At 36.3% G+C, this 21,627-nt stretch overlaps 1 protein-coding gene across 1 annotated transcript in view; it reads left to right on the plus strand.

The window, feature by feature from the left end:
- Positions 1–21,627, plus strand: part of LOC150078811 (uncharacterized) — a 329,603-nt gene that overhangs the window by 278,386 nt on the left and 29,590 nt on the right. The window contains exons 16-17 of the mRNA XM_090382376.1: positions 10,339–10,459; positions 20,813–21,079. Of these exons, the coding sequence (XP_090238502.1) occupies positions 10,339–10,459; positions 20,813–21,079 (388 nt within the window). The remainder of the gene's footprint in view (positions 1–10,338; positions 10,460–20,812; positions 21,080–21,627) is intronic.

The raw sequence follows: 21,627 nt of genomic DNA on the forward strand, positions 1-21,627 counted from the left end.
GTGTATTAGGAATGTTGCTACAGATTTAAAAAATGCTTAAGCATGCTATCATGAAATTTGTAAAGAAAAGAAAAGACTATATTGGAAACAAATGCCTCTTGACGCATTTCTGAAGACAACGACTCCTTGTGCTTCCAACAAACCAACAACATGTGATCAACAAGTGTGCATTTAGTCAATGATGATGAAGAATAAACATCCTTTAACATTTGTAAGTCATAAATAATTTCTTTATTATTATAATTCGCTTGATTTTACAAGCTATGTTTTTATTTCTTTGGATAAATCAATCATTGTTTATGCATAAAGTAATTAGCTAGCTAATTTCATTGTTGAGACTGTAACCCCTGTTTTTAACATTACATCTATGGGAAATAAATTCCTGCTTTATGAATTTTTGCTCTACGAGCATGCGCTAGGAACGAATTAACTCGTAAAGTTGGGAACTACCTGTACTGGCAGCCTATATCCAACTTTATTTTAATGGATTATTATTTAATTATTTATTAATTTTTTTTAAGTTTTTAATTATTGTAAGATTCAAGTGTTTTTTTTTTCAGTAGGTGCTTTTCCTTAATTATCATATGGATCTTTACAAAATTTCTGCAATATGTAAAGATTAATTGGCAACATGCAGAATGCTGAAAAACATAGCCAGTGTTGGAAAAAAGCTGCTCTGAAGCTGCAAAGACTGTGCCTCCCCTCTAAGATTGTGTGCTTTGTTTTTTTTTTATTGAAAAATTAAATCCCTCTTAACCATAAAAATGGAGCACTTAAAAATTTCAATCATGACTGGAGTCAACAACTACCAATTTCTGAGAAACAGGTGCTCCTGGAATTTGATCAAAATCTAGTTCAGTTGGGGGAAATGAAGGACACAGTCCAAATAGACAAGTCACTTCTGGTAAAGGCTAAATAACACCAAGGTAGAAATAAAAAATTAATTCTATTTTTGGTAAAACATGCTAAACTTTAATGAAGCAACATTTGTATGTGTTTGCACATGAAATTTGTTGTTTGTTCAGAATCAAACACAAATTCTAACAATCCTTCATGGTGTAAAAGAGACAACTTGGAGTAGGTTCACTGCTCATATCATCCTTGATCTATACTTTGAGGAATTAAATGATGCTAGGACTAAAATTATGTAGCATAATAATACAGGTTTTTATCTACCCAGGATATACCTACTCTCACAAAGAGCAACTGTTACTGAAAAAGGTAATTTTGTGCAAGTATCATTCATGCTGACAGGCTGTTCAAATCCTTAATGAACATTTTCCTTGAAAGATGATTTCCCATCACCTTGCACATGACCTAACAACTCAACTCTCAGTGAACAGATCTTCATGAAATTTAAATTTCTTTAGAAAGCTTGTAAAGAAATTCCAAACTTTATTAAAATCAGACTGGTAGAAATCCAGCAATTAATATGTATTTTTTTTTCATACATTTGACATATGCTATCCATATTTCATACCAACTAAGAAATAGTTTTCAAGGCTTAGACCTAAATGGATGTCAGATGAAATGATGAGACTTGTGGCTTCTGTAATACCTGCATGTAAATTATTAGGTGATACAGAAGCTTGCAGTAGATATAAACTAGTCTTCAATCAAATCACAAAGGAGATTAGTAAGTTAAGACAGATTATGAGAGGTCTCTGGCAAAGAACAACAGCAAAGGCTTCTTTGCTTATTATCAGTAGAAGTGGTTGAATCACATTGGGCCTCTTGATGTCAATTGTTTAACTGTTGATGACCCTGCTCAGGTTGATGACGAAATGAACAGGTATTTGGCATCTACATTCACATGTGAGGAATTCTTTAGGAAAGGGGATGCCAGAAGTTTATTAAGACTCTAATGGAGAACTGAATGATGTAATAATTGAAAGCAAAGTGGAAGAGAAACTGTTGAAGGTAAACATAAGAAAGGTGCCTGGGGCAGATTGGATGTATCCAGTTATATTAAGGAAGGTAGCAAAGTAGGTAAGCAAACCCTTAACTGTAATTATGAGAGCAGCCTGGGATTCAGGGGAGATCCCTAGGGATTGGAGATGTGCAAATGTATCCCCAGTTCATAAAGGGGGATCAAAAGGTGACATTAGCATTAGTAGAGGCATTTGATGCAAGAAAGCAAGCTTATGCAGCATCAGCCAAAAAATAAAATAAAATAAATAAATAAAAAAAATAATAATAAAATAAAATAACCACTTCCACTTCACCCCTCTGTTCATTTGAAATACCTGTCCAGCTGAGCCTTAAACTTATTTAGGCTATCAACTTCCACGACAAGGGATGGAAGTCTGTTCCACCAACCAACCATCCGCTGGCTAAAGGCAAATTTCTGCACGTCTATCCTACATCTGTCTTTCCTCAATTTCAATTTATGCCCTCTCAGGTGATTATTCTGAGCAAGAGGCATTGAGCATCCCATCAGCATTGAGAATGCTCAAACCATTCAAGACTTTATACACCTCTATCAGATCACCTCGCTGGTGCCTAGTCTCCAGACACTGTAATTTGCAAAACTTAAGCCTTTCTTCGTAAGAGCACCCCTTTGTTCCATTCACTACTCTTGTTGCCCTTCTCTGTACTCTTTCCAGCAGCTCTACATCCTTCTTGAAATGAGGCCTCCAGGCCTGTATACAGTACTCGGTGTGGTCTGACCATTGCCTTATACAAGGGAATAATCACCTCCTTATCCCTGCTAGAAAAATTACTATATATCATTGACAATACACCATGAGCTACTCTTGCAGCCCGTCTGCACTGCTCAGAGAACTTCATATCTACCTGCACAACCACCCCCAGGTCCTTTTCATTCTCTACCACTGTCAGTGCAGTACCACAGAGTTGATACGTTGCTCTGGGGTTGCTGTTTCCCATATATAGTACTTTACATTTGTCAATGTTAAACTTCATTTGCCACCTCTCAGCCCATCTGCTCAACCTTTCCAGATCCTGTTGCAGCAGCATAGTGTCAGTAGTGTCCTTGACAACCCTGTCTACCTTTGTATCGTCTGCAAACTTCGACATTAAGCTTGATATACCATCATCAATATCATTTATAAATACAGAAAACAATAATGGACCCAATACTGAACCCTGAGAGACTCCACTAATAACATTAGTCCACGATGAGCAGTGTCCATTGATTACCACTCTCTGTCTTCTCCCCCTCAACCACCCCTTTATCCATAGCAGCAATTTGCTTCCAGTGCCACACTGCTCCAATTTGTGCAGCAGTCTTCCATGTGCAACAGTATCAAAAGCCTTTCTAAGATCCAAGTATATAATATCAAAGTTATTCCCTGCATCCAGTTCTTTTGTGACTGCATCATAGTATCCAATCAAATTGGTCAGGCAAGACTTCCCCTTAACAAAACCATGCTGTGTCCGAGCTATAACTGAAGTCTTGTCTAGATGATCCTGCAGTGCTTCTTTAACCAGTGCCTCCATTAATTTTCCGGGAACAGAAGTTAAACTCACAGGTCTATAATTACTTGTGTTGCCCTTTGATCCTCCTTTGTGAATTGGCGTCACATTCGCACATCTCCAGTCCATGGGAACCTCCCCTCAGTCCAAAGAAGCTCTCATAATTATAGCTAAGGGTTTGCTTACTTCCTTTGCTGCCTCCTTTAATATAACTGGATAGATCCCATCTACCCCGGGTGCCTTTTTTTTGTTTATCTTCAACAATTTCTCCTCCACTTTCCTCTCAGTTATTACAAAATCATCTAGCTCACTGCCAGATTTTAATTGACCTCTGGCATTCTCCTCCCTGAGTAACTCCTCATGTGTGAATTTTGATTGGATACTATGATGTAGTCACAAAGGAACTGGCTGCAAAAAATAATTTTGGTATCATATACTTGGATTTTAGGAAAGAGTTTGATACCGTTGCACATGGAAGACTACTGTACAAGTTGGAAGAACATGGCATTAAAGCAAATTGCTGCTATGGATAAAGGGATGTTTGTATGGGAGAAGACAGAGTGGTAATCAATGGACACAGCTCTCTGTGGACTAATGTTATTAGTGAAGTCCCCCAGGGTTTGTTGTTGGGCCCATTGTTGCTTTCTGTATTTATCAGTTATATTGATGAAGGTATATCAGGATTAATGTCAAAGTTTGCAGACAATACAAAGGTTGACTGGGGTGTTAATGACAGTAATGATAGTAAACTACTGCAGCAGGATCTGTAAAAGTTGAGCAGATGGGCTGACAGGTGGCAACTGAAGTTTAACATTTACAAATGAAAAGTGCTGCATATGGGTATCAGTAACCCCAGAGTAACATACCACTGTGTGGTACTATACTCGGGGTAGTGGAGAATGAAAATGACATGGGGGTAATTGTGCAGTCAGAGATTATCCCCTTGTATAAGGCAATAGTCAGGCCACACCTTGCGTATTGCATACAGGTCTGGAGGCCTCATTTTAGGAAAGTTGAAAGAAAAGTAAAGCTGCTGGAACAAGTAGAGAAGGGCAACGAGATTAGTGAGTGGAACAATGGGTTGCTGTTTACAAGAAAGGCTTAAATTATGCAAATTGCAGAGTCGAGACACCTGCAAGGTAATATGATTGAAGTGTATAAGGCCTTGAATGGTTTGAGCAAGCTGAATGCTGATGGGATTCTTTCTCTTCCTCAGATTTTGCACCTGATGGGACATAAATTCATATTGAGGTATACAGTTATAGAATAGATGTGTGGAAATTGCTTTTAGCCAGCAGATGCTTGATTTTTGGAATAAACGTCCATTTGCTGTTACAGCTTAAATAAATTCAAGGCTGAACTTTTGGAGTGAATGGATGGGTAAAATGGGAAGTGTTTTTTTTTTTTTTTTTTTTTTTTTTTGTAGCTGATGCTATATAAGCTTGCTTTCTTGCATCATATGCCTCTACTGATGTTAATGCCATATATTGTAGCTGAAGCACTGGATATTATGTTTGTTGCCAAGTGTTTTTGGAGGAATGTGGTGGATGCACAGAAACAAGTTTTATTGTTTTGCATATGAAAGTAGTTCCTTTTTTTTTTTTAAAGTAGTCAGCCAAGTAATTGATTGTTGGGACAAACTTCGATCTAGTGTTGTAGAATTGGGTAGTCTGAAAAATTCAACAATGAACTAAACAAAGTATTAGAGGGCAGATAGGGGATATGGGAAATTTTTTTTTTTTTTTTTTCAGCTGATGCTGTAAGCTTGTTGCTTTACAGCATCAGCTAAAAAGAATATAAAGTATACATTTTTAAAAAATATTGACCATACCTTTGATTTCCTAAAAGGTATACTCATCACAGATAAACTGTAACATATAGGGATCACAGAATCTATACACTTTAATGGGATATCAATGTAATTTCCTCTAAAGGTAGCATCTGTTATAACTTATTCACAACAGGTTACTTTGACCACAGCCAAATTTATTGGGGTACAGTGGCACAGTTTCTCCAGGGCAATAAAGTCACAGAGGTGCCCAGAACAATGCAGTCAGCATTGGTCCAGCCCTCATGCAATTTTATTTTTAGGGACTCAAAAGATATGTGAATCAGGACCACGAAACTACCCCAACTTACCCAGATGCTTATGTAGTGGAAAAAGCACCAGTGCAGACTTTCTTGAACGATTTGGTATCCTAATTTATGGACCTTTAATGATCTTTAAATTTTATGAGGGCTGTTCAATAAAGAATGTTTATTTTCGATCTAGTCCCCATTTGATGAAATGCACTTATTCCAATGTTTCTGCCATTCTTTAAAAAGCATGGTGGAAGCTATTTTTTGATATACATTTGAGAATTTCCTCCAATGTCTGTACAACTTCTTCTGATGACTAAATTTTTTCCTTGCAGCTCCTTCTTTAACTTTGTAAATAAAAAAATAAAAAAATCACAGGGTGCGAGGTCTCACATTGTCATGATGCAGCAATCCACCTACCTGCATGCAGTTGTGGTTGTCTGCTACAAATGTGATCCCACAAAGTGTGCAGTACAGCGCTGTAGTAAGGTCTCATAACAGTCATATGATGTGGCACAATATGCTGGTAAACCATTCCTTGAATTTCAAAAAAAAAAAAAAAGAAAAGATGACTATAACCTTTCCTGCAGAAGCTACAAATTTTGCTTTTTTTGGTATTGGTAAGGGCTCACATCTGGTGAGTATGGGCTTGGCACACCCAGGGTCCTGAGCTGGATATCATCATTTTTCTCTTTCTTGGTGATTCCTTTCTTTTTTCTCTCTCTCTCTCTCTCACCGGTGCAGCATAAGACTCGAGCTTTCTTTCACCATGTGGGTAATAATATATAATATCACATAGACAGAGCTTCAAAATAGAGCTGTGTTGCTTACTCTCTAGTTCAAAATGATGAAGCCAATATCTCATCTGCTGTTATCAACTTTTGCAGAACCTTGCCATCTTTAGTAACCATCCATTGCAGCTCCTAACAAACCCTGTGCAAATTTGCTGTTGCTCAAGTGCAAGTAGGCTTCAAAACCAGCGTGCACAAACACATGTAATATGCAAACTCTAATAGAGAATTACTGGCATGGTCCTACTGATATTCTCAACATTTTTGCTAGTTGCCTTACTGTTATATGACAATCTTCTCTCCCCATTACAGAAGCAGTGTTTATGATTTCTGTGGTGGGAGCAGTTGTTGTAGCTCCAGGACTGCCGATTTTTGTGATTGAATCATGTTCATCTTTAAACATGCTAAACCACTTGCAAGCTGTGCTATATGGAAGCATAGCTTCACCATAAAGTCTCTTTTAATATTTCATATGCTTCAGATGATATTTTCTCAAGATGAAAACAAAATTTGAGAGCAGCATACTCCTCGCATGTCACATCCATTATTACACAGGCAAAACTGAAGTCATAAACTTGACTGATCCCAAGGTCATACCGTGCACACAAGTCAGCTGTACAATTGCTATGTGATACAGCTTGGTTTGGGCTTCAATTCTGAAGCTCAGCTAGAAATGGTATGAAAATTATGTTCATTCTTTATTGAACAGTCCTTGTACATAAAGGCCTCATTCACAATTCTTGATGGGCAAGCATGTGATGTAAAAACAAACTTAACAGATGCCAGGGGACCAACCATGATAGTGTAATTCCAGTGGTTCCTTTTACCATGGGATGTGATGATCTTTTTTTATCCTTTGGGAACTGCAGACAAGAGTACTTGTGTACTGGATAAAGGAAGATGTATTGAACAGAGTTAAGTGTAATAAGACAGTTGACCAAAATGAATTAATTTACAAGATTATTTGATTATAATTGATATACTTTTGAAAAAGGACTTTAGCATCTGTGCAAAAATCTCTGCTATTATTGATGTAAATTGTACTTTTCATTATCGTTGTGGTTAGGCCTGAATGCTATAATATATTGTGCTTTGCCTCTACTCGGAAATTGCAAAGCTATTTTACTAAACTTATGTAAGTCTGCTGTAACGGTATACACACAGTCAATACTTTACTATTGTTTATTTTCATTGGTTCCTTTTGACAAGTCAGTATAGCATCATGCTGCAGAGGTATCCTGATTTAAATCTGTAAAAGTGAATAAATAGTCACTGAATACAACATTTTAAAACCTAGAATATTTGCACTATGACACATGCAATAGAGGACAAAACTTTTGCTAATCATTTTAGCATTAGCATTAGTAGAGGCATATGATGCAAGAAAGCAAGCTTATTCAGCATCAGCCAAAAAAAAAAAAAAAAAACCACCACTCCCATTTCACCCCTCCGTTCAGCCTTAAATTTGTTTAGGCTATCAACTTCAACAACAAGTGATGGAAGTCGGTTCCACCAACCAACCACCCGCTGGCCAAAGGCAAATTTCCGCACATCTATCCGACATCCGTCCTTCCTCAATTTGAATTTATGCCCTCTGAGCTGATTATTCTGAGCAAGATGAAGAATCCCCGTTGGCATTGAGCATGCTCAAACCATTCAAAGCCTTATACACCTCTATCAGATCACCTCACCGGTGCCTAGTCTCCAGACTCTGTATTTGCAAAATTTAAGCCTTTCTTCGTAAGAGCAACCCTTTGTTCCATTCACTAATCTTGTTGCCCTTCTCTGTACCCGTTCCAGCAGCTCTACATCCTTCTTGAAATGAGGCCTCCAGACCTGTATACAGTACTCAAGATGTGGCCTAACCATTGCCTTATACAAGGGAATAATCACCTCCTTATCCCTGCTAGAAAAATTCCTGTATATCATTGACAAGACACCATGAGCTACTCTTGCAGCTCGTCTGCACTGCTCAGAGAACTTCATATCTGCCTGCACAATTACCCCCAGGTCCTTTTCATTCTCCACCACTGTCAGTGTAGTACCGCAGAGTTGATACGTTGCTCTGGGGTTACTGTTTCCCATATGTAGTACTTTACATTTGTCAATGTTAAACTTCATTTGCCACCTCTCAGCCCATCTGTTCAACCTTTCCAATATTTTGAATACCAATACCTACAAAAAAGAAAAAAAATGCCTGATTAAGGCCAGTTAGCACCAACATCAGTCAGGAAGACCAATGAAAATTGAGCACAACTGCCTGCCAGGTCAATGAGCCCAATGAAAATAGACAATAGTAAAGCAGGGATCTGACTGCAGGGATACTATTATTGCATGTTTAGTAAAAGTTAATTTAAAAATTTTCTCGAATGATTTGGTATCAATTACAGAACTTCTGTAACAGTCACTTAAATTTTATATATTACTTGTAAAGCTTTTGAATAGTAAATGTAGAAACAACCATAATTTTAGCATCAAATACCAATGCTACAGGAACATATGACACAATACAAAGCCAGAACTTAATATTGCTGTTTTGAATAAAAGCAAAAGTCCCCCCACCATCCCTGAAATGTGAGATGAAATAAGTGCAAGGGGGAAAATTATGAAGTTACCATCACTGAGGATTTGGACTATTTGGTAAAACTGAAGAAGTATTACTGGTTTTTAGTGGTGTTTTACATATAGGTCTGTCCAATAAAAATAAATATACTGTTTCGCAAAGAAAAGAGCATTAATTTTGTTTAAAGATCCGAAAATGCTTTATACCTGCATTGTCCAACACTATCACAATTTGCCACATGTCAAAATGATAATAATTGTATGGAAAAGTTAATCCATTACAATTTTTATTTTTTTAAACCAAAAAAAAAAAAAAAAAAACAGAAAATTTTTGTGACAAAAATGTTGTTCGTTAACCTTGATTGTGGTGATTAGGAAAAAAAAAAAGGTTGGACACCGCTGCTTTATACAATACCATACATAATGGAAGGAGTTCTAAACCAGAGGTAACTTATTGCCTCTGTAAGAAGGTAATAGAAAGGGCAGATCAAGGTTAAGTCTATCAGGCTTGATAATTCCTTTTGACATCATTACTCAATGCAAAAAACATTGCCTGTGATTGTTATAAGTTTTTTTTTTTTTTCAAAATCTAAAGCTCACTTTAATTCATTGTGGTATTGTAATATTATGTAAATATATCTTTGCTTCTACTAAAAATAGTGTTTTAAAAATGAACAAGTCATTTCTAGTTAAGGAATAATCAATACAATCAAAGCACTTAAAATACTTAATAATAGACATGATAACAATGATAAGTGAACCTGTGTAACTTTTAGCTAAAGGAGATTAGCTCAGATAAGCTATCACTGATATTTAGGCAAGTCCGTCCTATACATCACAACATGCATAATGTACCTGATTCCAGGTTTATCCACTTGATTACTGTTTGTGGGCTATTTTGGAAGGGATAGTCTGTGGTAAAAGGCATGCCACATTAGAGAGCCTGAAGAGATCACTGGAGCATGCCATGGCCAATTTCCCGCTGGATGTTGTGCATACTTCTATTGATAAATGGCCAGAATGTTTGAGGTCTTGTGTAAAAAACAAGCGGGGGGGGGGGGATTTTGAATGAGTGTTGTGTTGCTTCATTTGTTGGGTGTTCAAGAATAAACCCACAGAGTTTTGAGTTCCTGTGTCTTTTTATTTTGTGGCTACATTCAGTAACACATGTGACAGCATTTATGGCAGTACTGTGTATATAAAGGAGATGAATATATCCTATACATTTCAAAGATTACAGAGGATACCAATGTTAAAATTTACTGATGCAGTTCAGTACCATGTAAAATAATTTAAATATTGATAAACATGATGAACAGTACTAATTCATCATATCTATATTTACTCGTGCAATTTATTTAAATTTATTTAATTGACAGATTCATTTCTGGATATTATACATATTAGTTTAGGTTCCCATAGAAATTAAAGAAACTTTCTGATTATTATTTTATTTTTTTTTTTTCAGCTTGACTTTCTGAGTGAAGCAGAAATGATGAAGAGGTTTAACCATAAGAATATTGTTGAACTTGTAGGTGTGTGCACAGTGGGAGAACCCATATATAACATTATGGAATTCATGTTATATGGTAAGTAAATTTCTTCCTTAGCTCTGATCTGCATTTATATCAATGAAAATATATAGATACCACAGAATTCAGAAAGATATTTTTGTTAGCATATATTGCATGGGTCAAACATTTTGTAACACATTAACTTGGAATATACATGTTTGATTATGTGTGGAAAACTAAGGACATGGATTTAAATGTTAGGCAGCCAATAACTATTAAAGTAACAGCTAATTTTCATTATAACCATCCAAATCTGTTATATCTAGGGTGTACTGGTCACTGTGATGATATAATATTGTCACTGTGATATTGTGATAATAATACAAATAGTCCTTTTGGGCTGATTTATATTTTCATTGATTGTCATCATTGGTTGTCTTGCATTCACTATTTTCCTCCTTGTTATCCTATTTCTTGTTAGATAATTTAGTATTAGCTGTTTAAAGCATTCTTTATTCTAACACTTGCTTGAACCATCAATCAAACTTCCTCTTGGTCGGACTCTGGGGTCTATTACCATCCATTATAGGTTCAGATATATGTTCAACTAACCTGCCTGTTCCTATACTTTCTAAATAACCATACACCACGTTTCTTCACTCGTTGGATATTCGTTACCCCCAATATTTTCTATTTCCTCATTGTAAGTTACTATTAATAGCAAAATATCACTGGATATACCAATAATTCCATTTTTATGTCTCCCACACCAAACTTTTTTAATAACTTCCATTCTTTTGTTAAATGTCATTCAAATTGCAAGTCAAGTCACAAAGGAGGTTAGGAAGGCGAAGGCAGATTATGAGAAATCCTTGGCAAAGGATGCAAAGAAAAACAGCAAAGAGTTCTTTACTTATGTAAACTCTAGAAGAAAAGCAATAAATTAGATTGGACTACTTAACATAGATCGGTTGACTATTGATGATCATGCTCAGGTAGCTGATAAACTGAATGAGTATTTTGCATCTACATTCACACATGAGGAGTTATTCAATGAGGGGAGTGCCAGAAGTTTATCAAACTCTAACAGGGAACTAAGTGATTTTATAATAACTGAGAGCAAAGTGGAGGAGAAATTGTTGAAATTAAACATAAGGAAGGCACCTGGGGTGGATGGGATCTATCCAGTTATATTAAAGGGGGCAGCAAAGGAAGTAAGCAAACTCTTAGCCATAATTATGAGAGCTTCCTTGGACTCAGGGGAGGTCCCCATGGACTGCAGGTGTGCAAATGTATCACCAATTCACAAAGAGGGTTCAAAAGGTGACAGAGTTTAACTTGTGTTCCAGGGAAAATAATGGAATCACTGGTTAAAGAAGCATTGCAGGATCATCTAGACAAGACTGCAGTAATAGGTAAGACACAGCATGGGTTTGTTAAAGGGAGGTCTTGTTTGGATAATATGATGTGGTCACAAAGGAACTGAATGCCAAAAATAATTTTAATATCATATACTTGGATTTCAGGAAAGCTTTTGATACTGTTGCACATGGAAGACTGCTGTACAAATTGAAGAGGTATAGCATTAAGGGTAAGTTGCTACAAGGGATAAAGGGATGGTTGAGTGGGAGACAACAGAGAGTGGTAATCAATGGACACTGCTCTTCATGGATAAGTGTTATTAGTGGAGTTCCCCAGGGTTCGATGTATTAGTATTAGTATGGCCGCATGGTGCAAGAAAGCCTATGGGTTATGCTGCACCGGCCAAAAAAAAAAAAAAAAAAAAGGAATAAAACAATGATAAAAAAATAATAAAATAAAATAAATAAATAATAATAATTAGTAAAAGAAAAGGAAATTAAACCTATCATCCTATGCGCTTTCCTCACCCGAGGGTACTATCCAGATGACCTTTGAATTTCCCCAAACTGTCAGCCTCTACCACCCATGTAGGCAACTTATTCCAGTAATTTATGACTCATTGGCTAAAATAAAACTTCCTGCAGTCCAATCTAAACATTTCCCCCCGTAACTTGAATTTATGTCCTCTAGTTCTAGCATCATTTATAACCTTGAAAATTCTGTCCTCATTCATTTTACTGATGCCTCTCACAGCCTTAAACACCTCAATCAAATCTCCTCTAAGGTTTCCAAACTCTGCAACCCACATATTCAAAGCCTTTCTTCATATAGACACCCTTTTGCCAAAATCCAGCTTGTGAGTGACCCTTTCAAAATAGCGAACCAGAGTTGTTAAACATGATTTTCCCTTCACAAAACCATGTTGAGTATCCTTGAGAATTTCAAGTCTATCCAAATGATCCTGAATTCCATCCCTGATCATTGCCTCCATGATTTTCGCTACCACTGAAGTCAGACTGACAGGTTGATAATTTCCCATTTCACTCTTAGGGCCACCCTTATGTATAGGAGATACATTGGCACTTTTTTAATCCAACGGAATCTCCCCAGAGTCTAGTGATGCTCGCATAATTAGCCTCAATGGTTCAATGTACTCACTTGCCGCCTCCCTTAAGATTATAGGGTATATTCCATCAACTCCAGGAGCCTTACTGGCCTGTAGGCTCAAAAGTTTTTTCATTAAATAATCTTGCGAAATTTCAATATCATTAATTACATATTTTTCAACTTCGCTCCCACAGTTTCCCAATGCCACAAAAGGTTTTTCATTTGTAAATATCGATGCAAAATAACTGTTGAGTTCATCTGCAACGGCAGCTGGTGTATTTAATACTATCCCCTTTCCCTTACGTAAAGGTCCGATCTGGTTTGTCCTGCTCTTCTTGGCATTTATATATGTGAAGAATTCCTTATCCCCCCCCCCCCTCTTTGCTTTGTTTGCTAGTGATTTCTCATAAACTGCCTTTGCCTGTCGAACCTTTTCTGCGGCTCTATTACAGATCACCTTGTAGCTGTTGTAGGCTTCAGTACTTTTTATTTCTCTGTAACTTTTCCATGCCACCTTTTTCTGCTCAAGTAATGTGGCAACTTCACTTTTCATCCAACTTGGAACCCTCCTCATGGAGTATTTTTTTTTTAATGGTATATACGCATTCAAGGCATCTGTGATTAATGTTTTAAAAGCATACCACAGTTCAAATGTATTCATTCTCTGCGCAATATCTACCCAGTTAATAGAGGCCATGTAGTACCTTAAGGCATCATAATTTCCTTTTCTGAAATTAAAACCAATTCCTTTGCCTTTTACTGCTGCTACCTCTTTCATCATCATCCACCGTAGAACTCCGTGATCACTTCCTGCTACTGGTTCCTCTACTGTCAGCCCTGTTATGTCATCTGATTCATGGGTGATGATGAGGTCTAGGATATTCTTTTCTCTAGTACTTTCCCTGACATGTTGATAGAAATAACAGTCATCTAGTTGATTTAAAAATTTTGTTCCCCATGTCAAGTTTCCTTCCCATTTACTCCAATCAATTAGATGCAAATTGAAATCACCCATAATAAGACATTGACGCTTACTTGCCCATTCCATTTGCATGTAGAGGCTTTCGTCATAATCTTCACAATCACCTGGTCTGTAGATTACTCCTACTCACATTATACCTTTGTTTCCAACTATCTCACACCATACAGATTCTATACTAGCATGTGAAACGTTTGAATCCGGGAAAGCTATCGTCGCACTCAGGCTGCTTCTGATAAGAAGCATTACACTACCACCCCTTCTATCTACCCTATCCTTCCTAAATACATTATACAAGCCATACTGAAACTCATCATCCCCTATTTCTGGGTGGCACCACGTTTCCGTAAGCAATATTATGTCCGCGTTACTTGTTTTAACCAGTAGTTCGAATTCGCTCATTTTATTGACGACACTTCTAACATTACTGTATAAACAATTAAGACTTACTGTTCTTGTATATTTAACAACCCTAACACAACCCTTGAAGGTTTTTAGGCTCTCTTCCCTGGCATTAGCTACCCGCTCACTTGAAACGTTTCTGTCCCCAGAACATCTAGATAATATATCCATTTAGGGTAACAGATAAGAACTCTTGAGGTATGTGCAAGAATTACTTTGACCAATATTATCAGATAAACGCATGTCAGTATTACCCACATCCCCCCTAACTAGCAGTTTCCCTGAACCTTTAAGGTATCCTCAATAATACTGGCAAAAACTTTTGCACCACCTTTGTTTAAGTGTATCCCGTCTCTACAAAACAAATTCCTTCTACCTACAAGTGTGGGCCATGCTGATAGACATTTCCCCCCTAAAGCCTTGCAGAGTCCTTCAAGTCTTGAGTTAATCCACAAGGATTTTAACATATAATCCCTCCTATCGTGTCTGGGCAGAATTGCAGACACATAGACATTGTGGCCTAGCTCGCGGCATTTCCTCAGCATGGTCCTGTATTTTTCCAACAAATCGTCAGATCGTGTACGTTTAATATCATTAGTCCCCACATGAATAATAATATATTTTTTAACCCCCTTTAAAATCTGACAATCTGTTGGTGACATCATTAATAGTTGCTCCCGGCAGATATACCCTGGTTCTACTCCACCTATCCTTATTACAAAAAATATTCCCCGTTTCCCTGACAATGGAGTCTCCTAATAAAACAATGTTCTTCTTAACCAGAGTAGTTTGCACTTGGTTTTTCTGTTTTGAGGCCCGAATCAGGTGTGCATCACTTGGTAGATTGCTGGAGTCTTGAGTCCCTGATGAGCTCCCAGATGCATTATTCTCGAGGACAAGCACTCGTTTTTTCAGGGACTCAAATTGTTCCATCAATGCACCAAATTGTAATTTAAGATCGGTGCACTCCTTACATCGATCACAAAGAAAAGAATCCCCAGGTGAGCAATGATTAGTCACCAGGTCGACCTTGGAAAACATTCCACAGGTTCTGCAACAGATTAAATCATGACTCACCCGTAAATCGCCATCGGTTATTTCCGTGTGAGTCACGATACCATGTGATGTATTTAAGGCAGATCTCGTAACTACCATTATAAAATTAGTTAAATATCAATGAAAATTAACCTTAAAAAATTATATCTATAATATTATTAAAATCAAACTGTTACAGGAAAACCTATAACAAAATAATCCAACAATATCTAAATAAATCAAATATTTAAAAGCACTAATCAACAATCCACTTAACTGAGGAGCCCTGACGAAGCGCGTCCGCTCACCTCGAATGCCAACACTGGAATGAAATGTTGGGCCCATTGTTGTTTTGTATATTTATCAATGATATTTATGAAGGTATATCAGGTTTAATGTCCAAGTTTGAAGATGATACAAAGGTTGGCAGGGTTGTTAACAACAGTAAAGACAGTATAGTACTCCAACTGGATCTAGATAAGTTGGGCAAATGGGCTGAAAAGTGGGAACTGAAGTTTTTAACATTGATAAATGCAAAGTACTGCATATGGGTATAACCAAAGAGAAACATACCAACTATGTGGTACTACATTCAGGGAAGTGGAAAGTGAAAAAGACTGGGAGTAATTGTGCAGTCAAATATGAAGTTCGTTGAGCAGTGCTCAGCGGCTGCCAGGGCAGGTCATGGAGTCTTGTCAATGATATATAGGAATTTTGCTAGCAGGGACAGGGAGGTGATTATCCCATTATACAAGGCAATGGTCAGGCCACACCTAGTACTGTGTACAGGTCTGGAGGCCTCATTTTAGGAAGGATGTAGAGTTGCAAGAACGAGTACAAAGAAAGGCAACAAGATTGGTGAGGGGAACAAAGGAGTGCTCTTACCAAGAAAGGCTTAAGTTCTGCAAATTGCAGTGCCTGGAGAGTAGGCACCTGCAAAGTGATCTGATTGAGGTGTATAAGGGCTTGTGTGGGTTAAGCAAGCTGAATGCTGATGGGATTCTTCCTCTTGCTTAGATTAAGAATTTGAGGAGGCACAGATGCAAATTGAGGAAAGAGTTGTAGAATAGATGTGTGGAAATTTGCCTTTAGCCAGCGGGTAGTTGATTGGTGGAACAGACGTCCATTTTTTTGTTGTGGAAGTTGATAGCCTAAATAAATTTAAGGCTGAGCTGGACAGGCATTTGGAACGAATGGAGGGGGCTTTTTTTTGCTGATGCTGCATAAGCTTGCTTTCTTGCATCGTATGCCTCTACTAATGCAAATTCTAATGCTAAATTATAAAAAGAGGTAGCAGTAAGCTGCAGCCCTGCTTCACTCCAAGTATGCAGTAAATGGTGTTGGGTCACCTTTTGCTTTTAAAATAGCTTGTATTCTATGTGCAATCAATTCAAATTTTTAATAGTCTTAACAGACATTGGACCATGCTTCACAGAGGAATATTTCAAGCTCCTTGTGTGACGAAAGTGGAGGAAATCAGCTTCTCACTCTCCTCTCCAAATATGCACACACTGGCTTCCATAACATTTGTCTGGCATGATAGGAGATGCCTAACCTCAATTTCATGTTCCTCAGACCAAGACTGGACACATCTGGCTGTTATATTTCAGCATTATCATCTTGAAATATCACATTTGTGAGAAACAATGTTCTCCATGGGATGAACCTGATCGCTCAGAATATCAAGATATTCTCTAGGTAATACGTAAGGTATCAAGGTAATAAGAATACCAAGATATTGCTGCTCAAACCATTGTTGATCCTCCTCCATGTTTGATAGTCGGCACAACACAGTCAGCATGATGTGCTTCCTTTGGTATTCGCTAAATGTAAACTCTCCCCGATGTTGGAAAAGTGTGATGATGATTCATCTGAATATATGACATGTTTTCAATCATCAAGTGTAGTTTCTGTGCTCCTTACACCATTGCATCCTCTTTCTAGCATTACCATCAGTAATGAGTTACTTGTAATAATGACACTGCCAAAAATTTCAGCTTTATGGTGTTCTCACCAAACTGTTTAGCTAGAAACTGAATTGCTGAAACTCACACTAAGTTCTGCAATTATTTTTGAGGCAGTAGTTTCATGTTTTTGGGCTATGATCCTTTTCAGTACTAGTGGTCTCTTTCAGTCAGCTTCAATATTCTGCAACAATTCATCTTATCAGACTTTGTTTTTTCATTCTTGGTGAATGCACATATCACTTCAATAGAATTGCTCTGGATACATTAAACAAATCAGCAGTTTAGTCACTAATACCCCTGCTATATATATGCACCAATAATTTGACCTATTTGGAATTCAGACAGGTCATCATTTTCTTCACATACCATTTTATATCACCTTTAAATAAACATGAGCTTTTCTCATCTTTCCTTCAAAGTATTACCTGGAAGAAACAAAAAACAAACAAAAAATCATCACTGTGTGTTCATAAATATGTCATACAGCAGTTACAAAAACTAATACTTTCGTACCAGGTGTTTCCATAATTTCCCCTCCCCCATAGATTTTTATATGGTAAAAGGATGCCCAGTTAAACCATCTCATCATCCAGTATTCTCTGCTCATAAATTTCTTTATGTGGGACTGAAGGACAAAGGGCTATATCACGACCATATATCATGACCATATGGGGACCAACAAATTTGGCAAACTCAATAGATGAAAGAAAGCTCTTCATCCCAAGTTCTGTGATACTGAATTTCTGCTTTTATTCCTTCAAATAAAGTCACTTTGTTTTTCTTCCATATTCTGAATCAACTTAGCAGGATCAAGGAATAATCCTATTCAGTAAGTAGTGTAAGGATCAGCATTACTAAAAATGCAAAAAAAAAAAAAAAAAAAAAATGCTTATTATTTTGATACAGCAAAAAGTTGTAGTTAAGTTCAGGACAAAAAAAATTTCAATATCTACTCAAGAGCTCATATTTGAAAAAAATAAAATCAACAAGAATGTCTTCACAATGATCAACACTTATGGACAGGTACATGTAAGATTTAGGATACACTCAAATGATAAATGACTAGTGAGTGACCTATGGTGTACCCAAACTAAGATTTTGACCTCAATAGCATTAAGTACACTTGTTACCCCAAATCATATGTATAGCATAAATTAATACCCTCATTAAGAAGAAATGTAATGCAGACAGATTAGATGGTAGCACTTCCATGTGAAAAAATAAAAAAATTTTTTGCATGGCATAGGCATGCATTATTGTTGTAAACTAAAACTGGATTGAGACCCAAGCCCTAATGAACAACCTCCTACAAATTTTGCCCTTAAAAAATCTAGGCCAGAGCCAAGGAAGCAAAACATATTTAGATATGTCTCATCCTTCCTTCCTTCCTTCCATGCAGCCAGCTGTTCACTCACTCACTGCAGTCTGTTTTTGTCAGCAAACAGCAAAGGCATTTTCACATCTCATCACATTTCAAAATGCCAGAGTGCACTAAACAATATATATACATTAAAGTTTGCTTTAAAATTAGAAAAAATACACATGAAATATTTGATCTTCTTAACCCTTTACCTGAAGTAATAAAAGTATACTATTGGCAAGTCCAATGGTGGACTTTTCCCACTATTATTATTAAGTAAAATTGTTCACTTTTCAAAGCCACCTTTATTTTCAATCTATTATGAATGCAACTGTAAAACATATTTTTTTTAAAAACATTTTTAATTAATTTTTAAATTAATCCTTCCCTTTGATTACATGTTTACACGTAATCAGAAGGGGAGTTAATTTAAATAAAAATTTACACTTACACATTTTTATAACTTGCATTTTAATACCTGCATATGGGCATTACCTTCACTGTCAGTTAGCAAAACTCAAAGGAATGAAAATCAAAAAATGTGCATGCTTCAGCCATTGAATAATGGTGATAAACAGAACATGACAAAAATGTCTACATTGCAAGGTGCTGTGATCAAATGTAGAGCCAGTGAGCTCAGTGATTGTATGATAAAAGAACTGCAAATCTTAAATTCATGTTTTAGAATTTTCATATAAATTATGACAAAATAAAAATTAAAAAAATTTTTTTTTCTGTCCAGACTTCAATAACAAAACAATTAATGACACAGATCGAAAGTCAAACCAATAATGAAAGAAAACTAAAATTTGTATTGATGTCACTTTAAGAGATATTTTTTGTTTTCAAATTTAAATCATTTTGATGGACATTTACCACCAACATGCTTGGTAAAGGGTTGAAATGTCGTATGACTCTGCAATGGGCTGTACACAAATTTTCGAATGGTGCCTTCGTTTCAAAGGAGATAGGGAGTCCGTCGAAAGTGATTCACAAACTGAATTATGAATTACTTCAAAAAATTATGAAATCATATCTTGAGCGTGAACTTTTGTCCAAAATGGCAGTATCAAACATTACCTGTTTGTGAAATAGCTAAAAATACTTGTATTTCTGTCAGGTCGTGTCATTCCATTTTCATGAAAACTTTGAACTTGAAATGCATTTCCACAAAGTTTATGTCATTTTTCATGTTAACAGAGAACATCATGAGCACTGCCAGTAGATTCCTTACCAATTTTTTTTGTATATGTGACTAATGTTGAAACATTTTTGAAATGCATCACAACTGGAGATGAAACATGGGTTTATAGGCATAATGACCTCAAAACCAAACAGCAGTCATGCCAGTGGAGGAATCCTCCCAATTCAAAAAAAGTGCACTGCAAAATGCAGGACCTGTAGTTAGCATTTTTGGACTATGACAGTGTTGTCCACCATGAGTACACACTTAACGAAGAGATGCCTTCATGATATTGTTCAAAGAGAAAGACTGGAAAAGTGGAACTCCAAACACTGGCTGCTTTACCATGACAACATGCTGTTGCATTTGTCATTGTGCAGTTTTTTTTTGGCAAAACATTAAATCACTCAAATCCAGAAACCCACAATTCACAAGATATAGCTCCATGTGACTTTGACTGAAAAAATCCTGAAAAGATGTCAATTTGATGACATAGAAACAATAAAGAGTGATACAACAATTCAGCTTTCAGGGATCAAGTATCAACCTATTATGGTTAGGGTAATGTTTAGAAAATTTATTGATATATTTCTTAGTTTTATTTTGGAAATATAAATATCAAGATAGATCTGTAATTTATATTTAGAATATAAGAAATGCAGGTAATCAATGTTACAGATATTTACACTTTTCTGTACAGAATAATTGCATTGTACTGTAGTTATTGTTTAAATGTCTTGGGTTCTTGCCACTGGTACAATTAAATATTCTGCATATAGAAAAATGCCAATATTTTTGAATTATTTATAGTTAGATGAAAACTACACGAAGTTAAAGAAAATCAGATGCACATTGGGCCATATGGTTAGTATATGCAATAAGTACCCTTATTTTATTAAAAATAATAATAAAATAAAATAATATATATGGATTCATACAATATGATTAGCACTAAGTCATACAAATATGAACACTACAAATCCCACAATAAAGACTTTTCTGACTTACGGAATGTTTCCATTTTGTTTCACAGGTGACTTAAAGACATATCTTCTTGGACGTCGTGATTTAGTTTATAAATCAGAAAGTGAGAACTCAGATGAAATATCAGAGAGGCAGTTGACAAACATGGCAATGGATATTGCACGAGGTTTAAGCTACTTAACAGCAGAGAAATATGTTCATCGTGATCTTGCATGTCGAAACTGCCTTGTTAATGCTACCCGAAGAGTGAAAATTGCTGATTTTGGAATGTGCAGATCAATGTTTGATTCAGATTACTACAGGTTTAATAGAAAAGGTAATAACAAATGTAATAATTATTATGATATGCATATATTCAAAAAAGTTCCTTTTTTTTTTTCTTTCTCTCTCTATTTTTTTAGTACATACCTTTTTAAAGAATTTTCTTTCAAAATAGCATCTTCAAACACTGCTTCTAGTGATATCGAAATTGTCAAAAACAATTCAGAAAGCCAATTTAGTTGCAGTCTTTAATGGAACTACACAACTGAAACAACCTTTCAGCAATTGATTTACCCTCTGAAAAGGGGGAGAGGAGATCACATGCCATGATATCTGATTAGTAAGGTGGATGCTCTAACACTGTTATTTCATATTTGGTTTCTGTTTAACCAAAGTGGATCTATATGCAGGCACACCTTCAACAAGTCAAATGCAGTCCTTTGGATACATTTCTCTGATCTTTTTTCTCAGTTGATAAAACACTTTGACCTAAAACAACACATTTGAACTTTTATCACTGCTCAGATTCCTGTTGAATCGTGTCATTCTGCTCAAAAAAGTTGTTTCAAATTGGATGATATATCTGTGGTTAAATAAACTTCC

The sequence above is a fragment of the Mastigoproctus giganteus genome, chromosome 10 (assembly GCF_048544385.1).
Source record: "Mastigoproctus giganteus isolate SK-2022 chromosome 10, ASM4854438v1, whole genome shotgun sequence".
NCBI lineage: Eukaryota > Metazoa > Arthropoda > Arachnida > Uropygi > Thelyphonidae > Mastigoproctus > Mastigoproctus giganteus.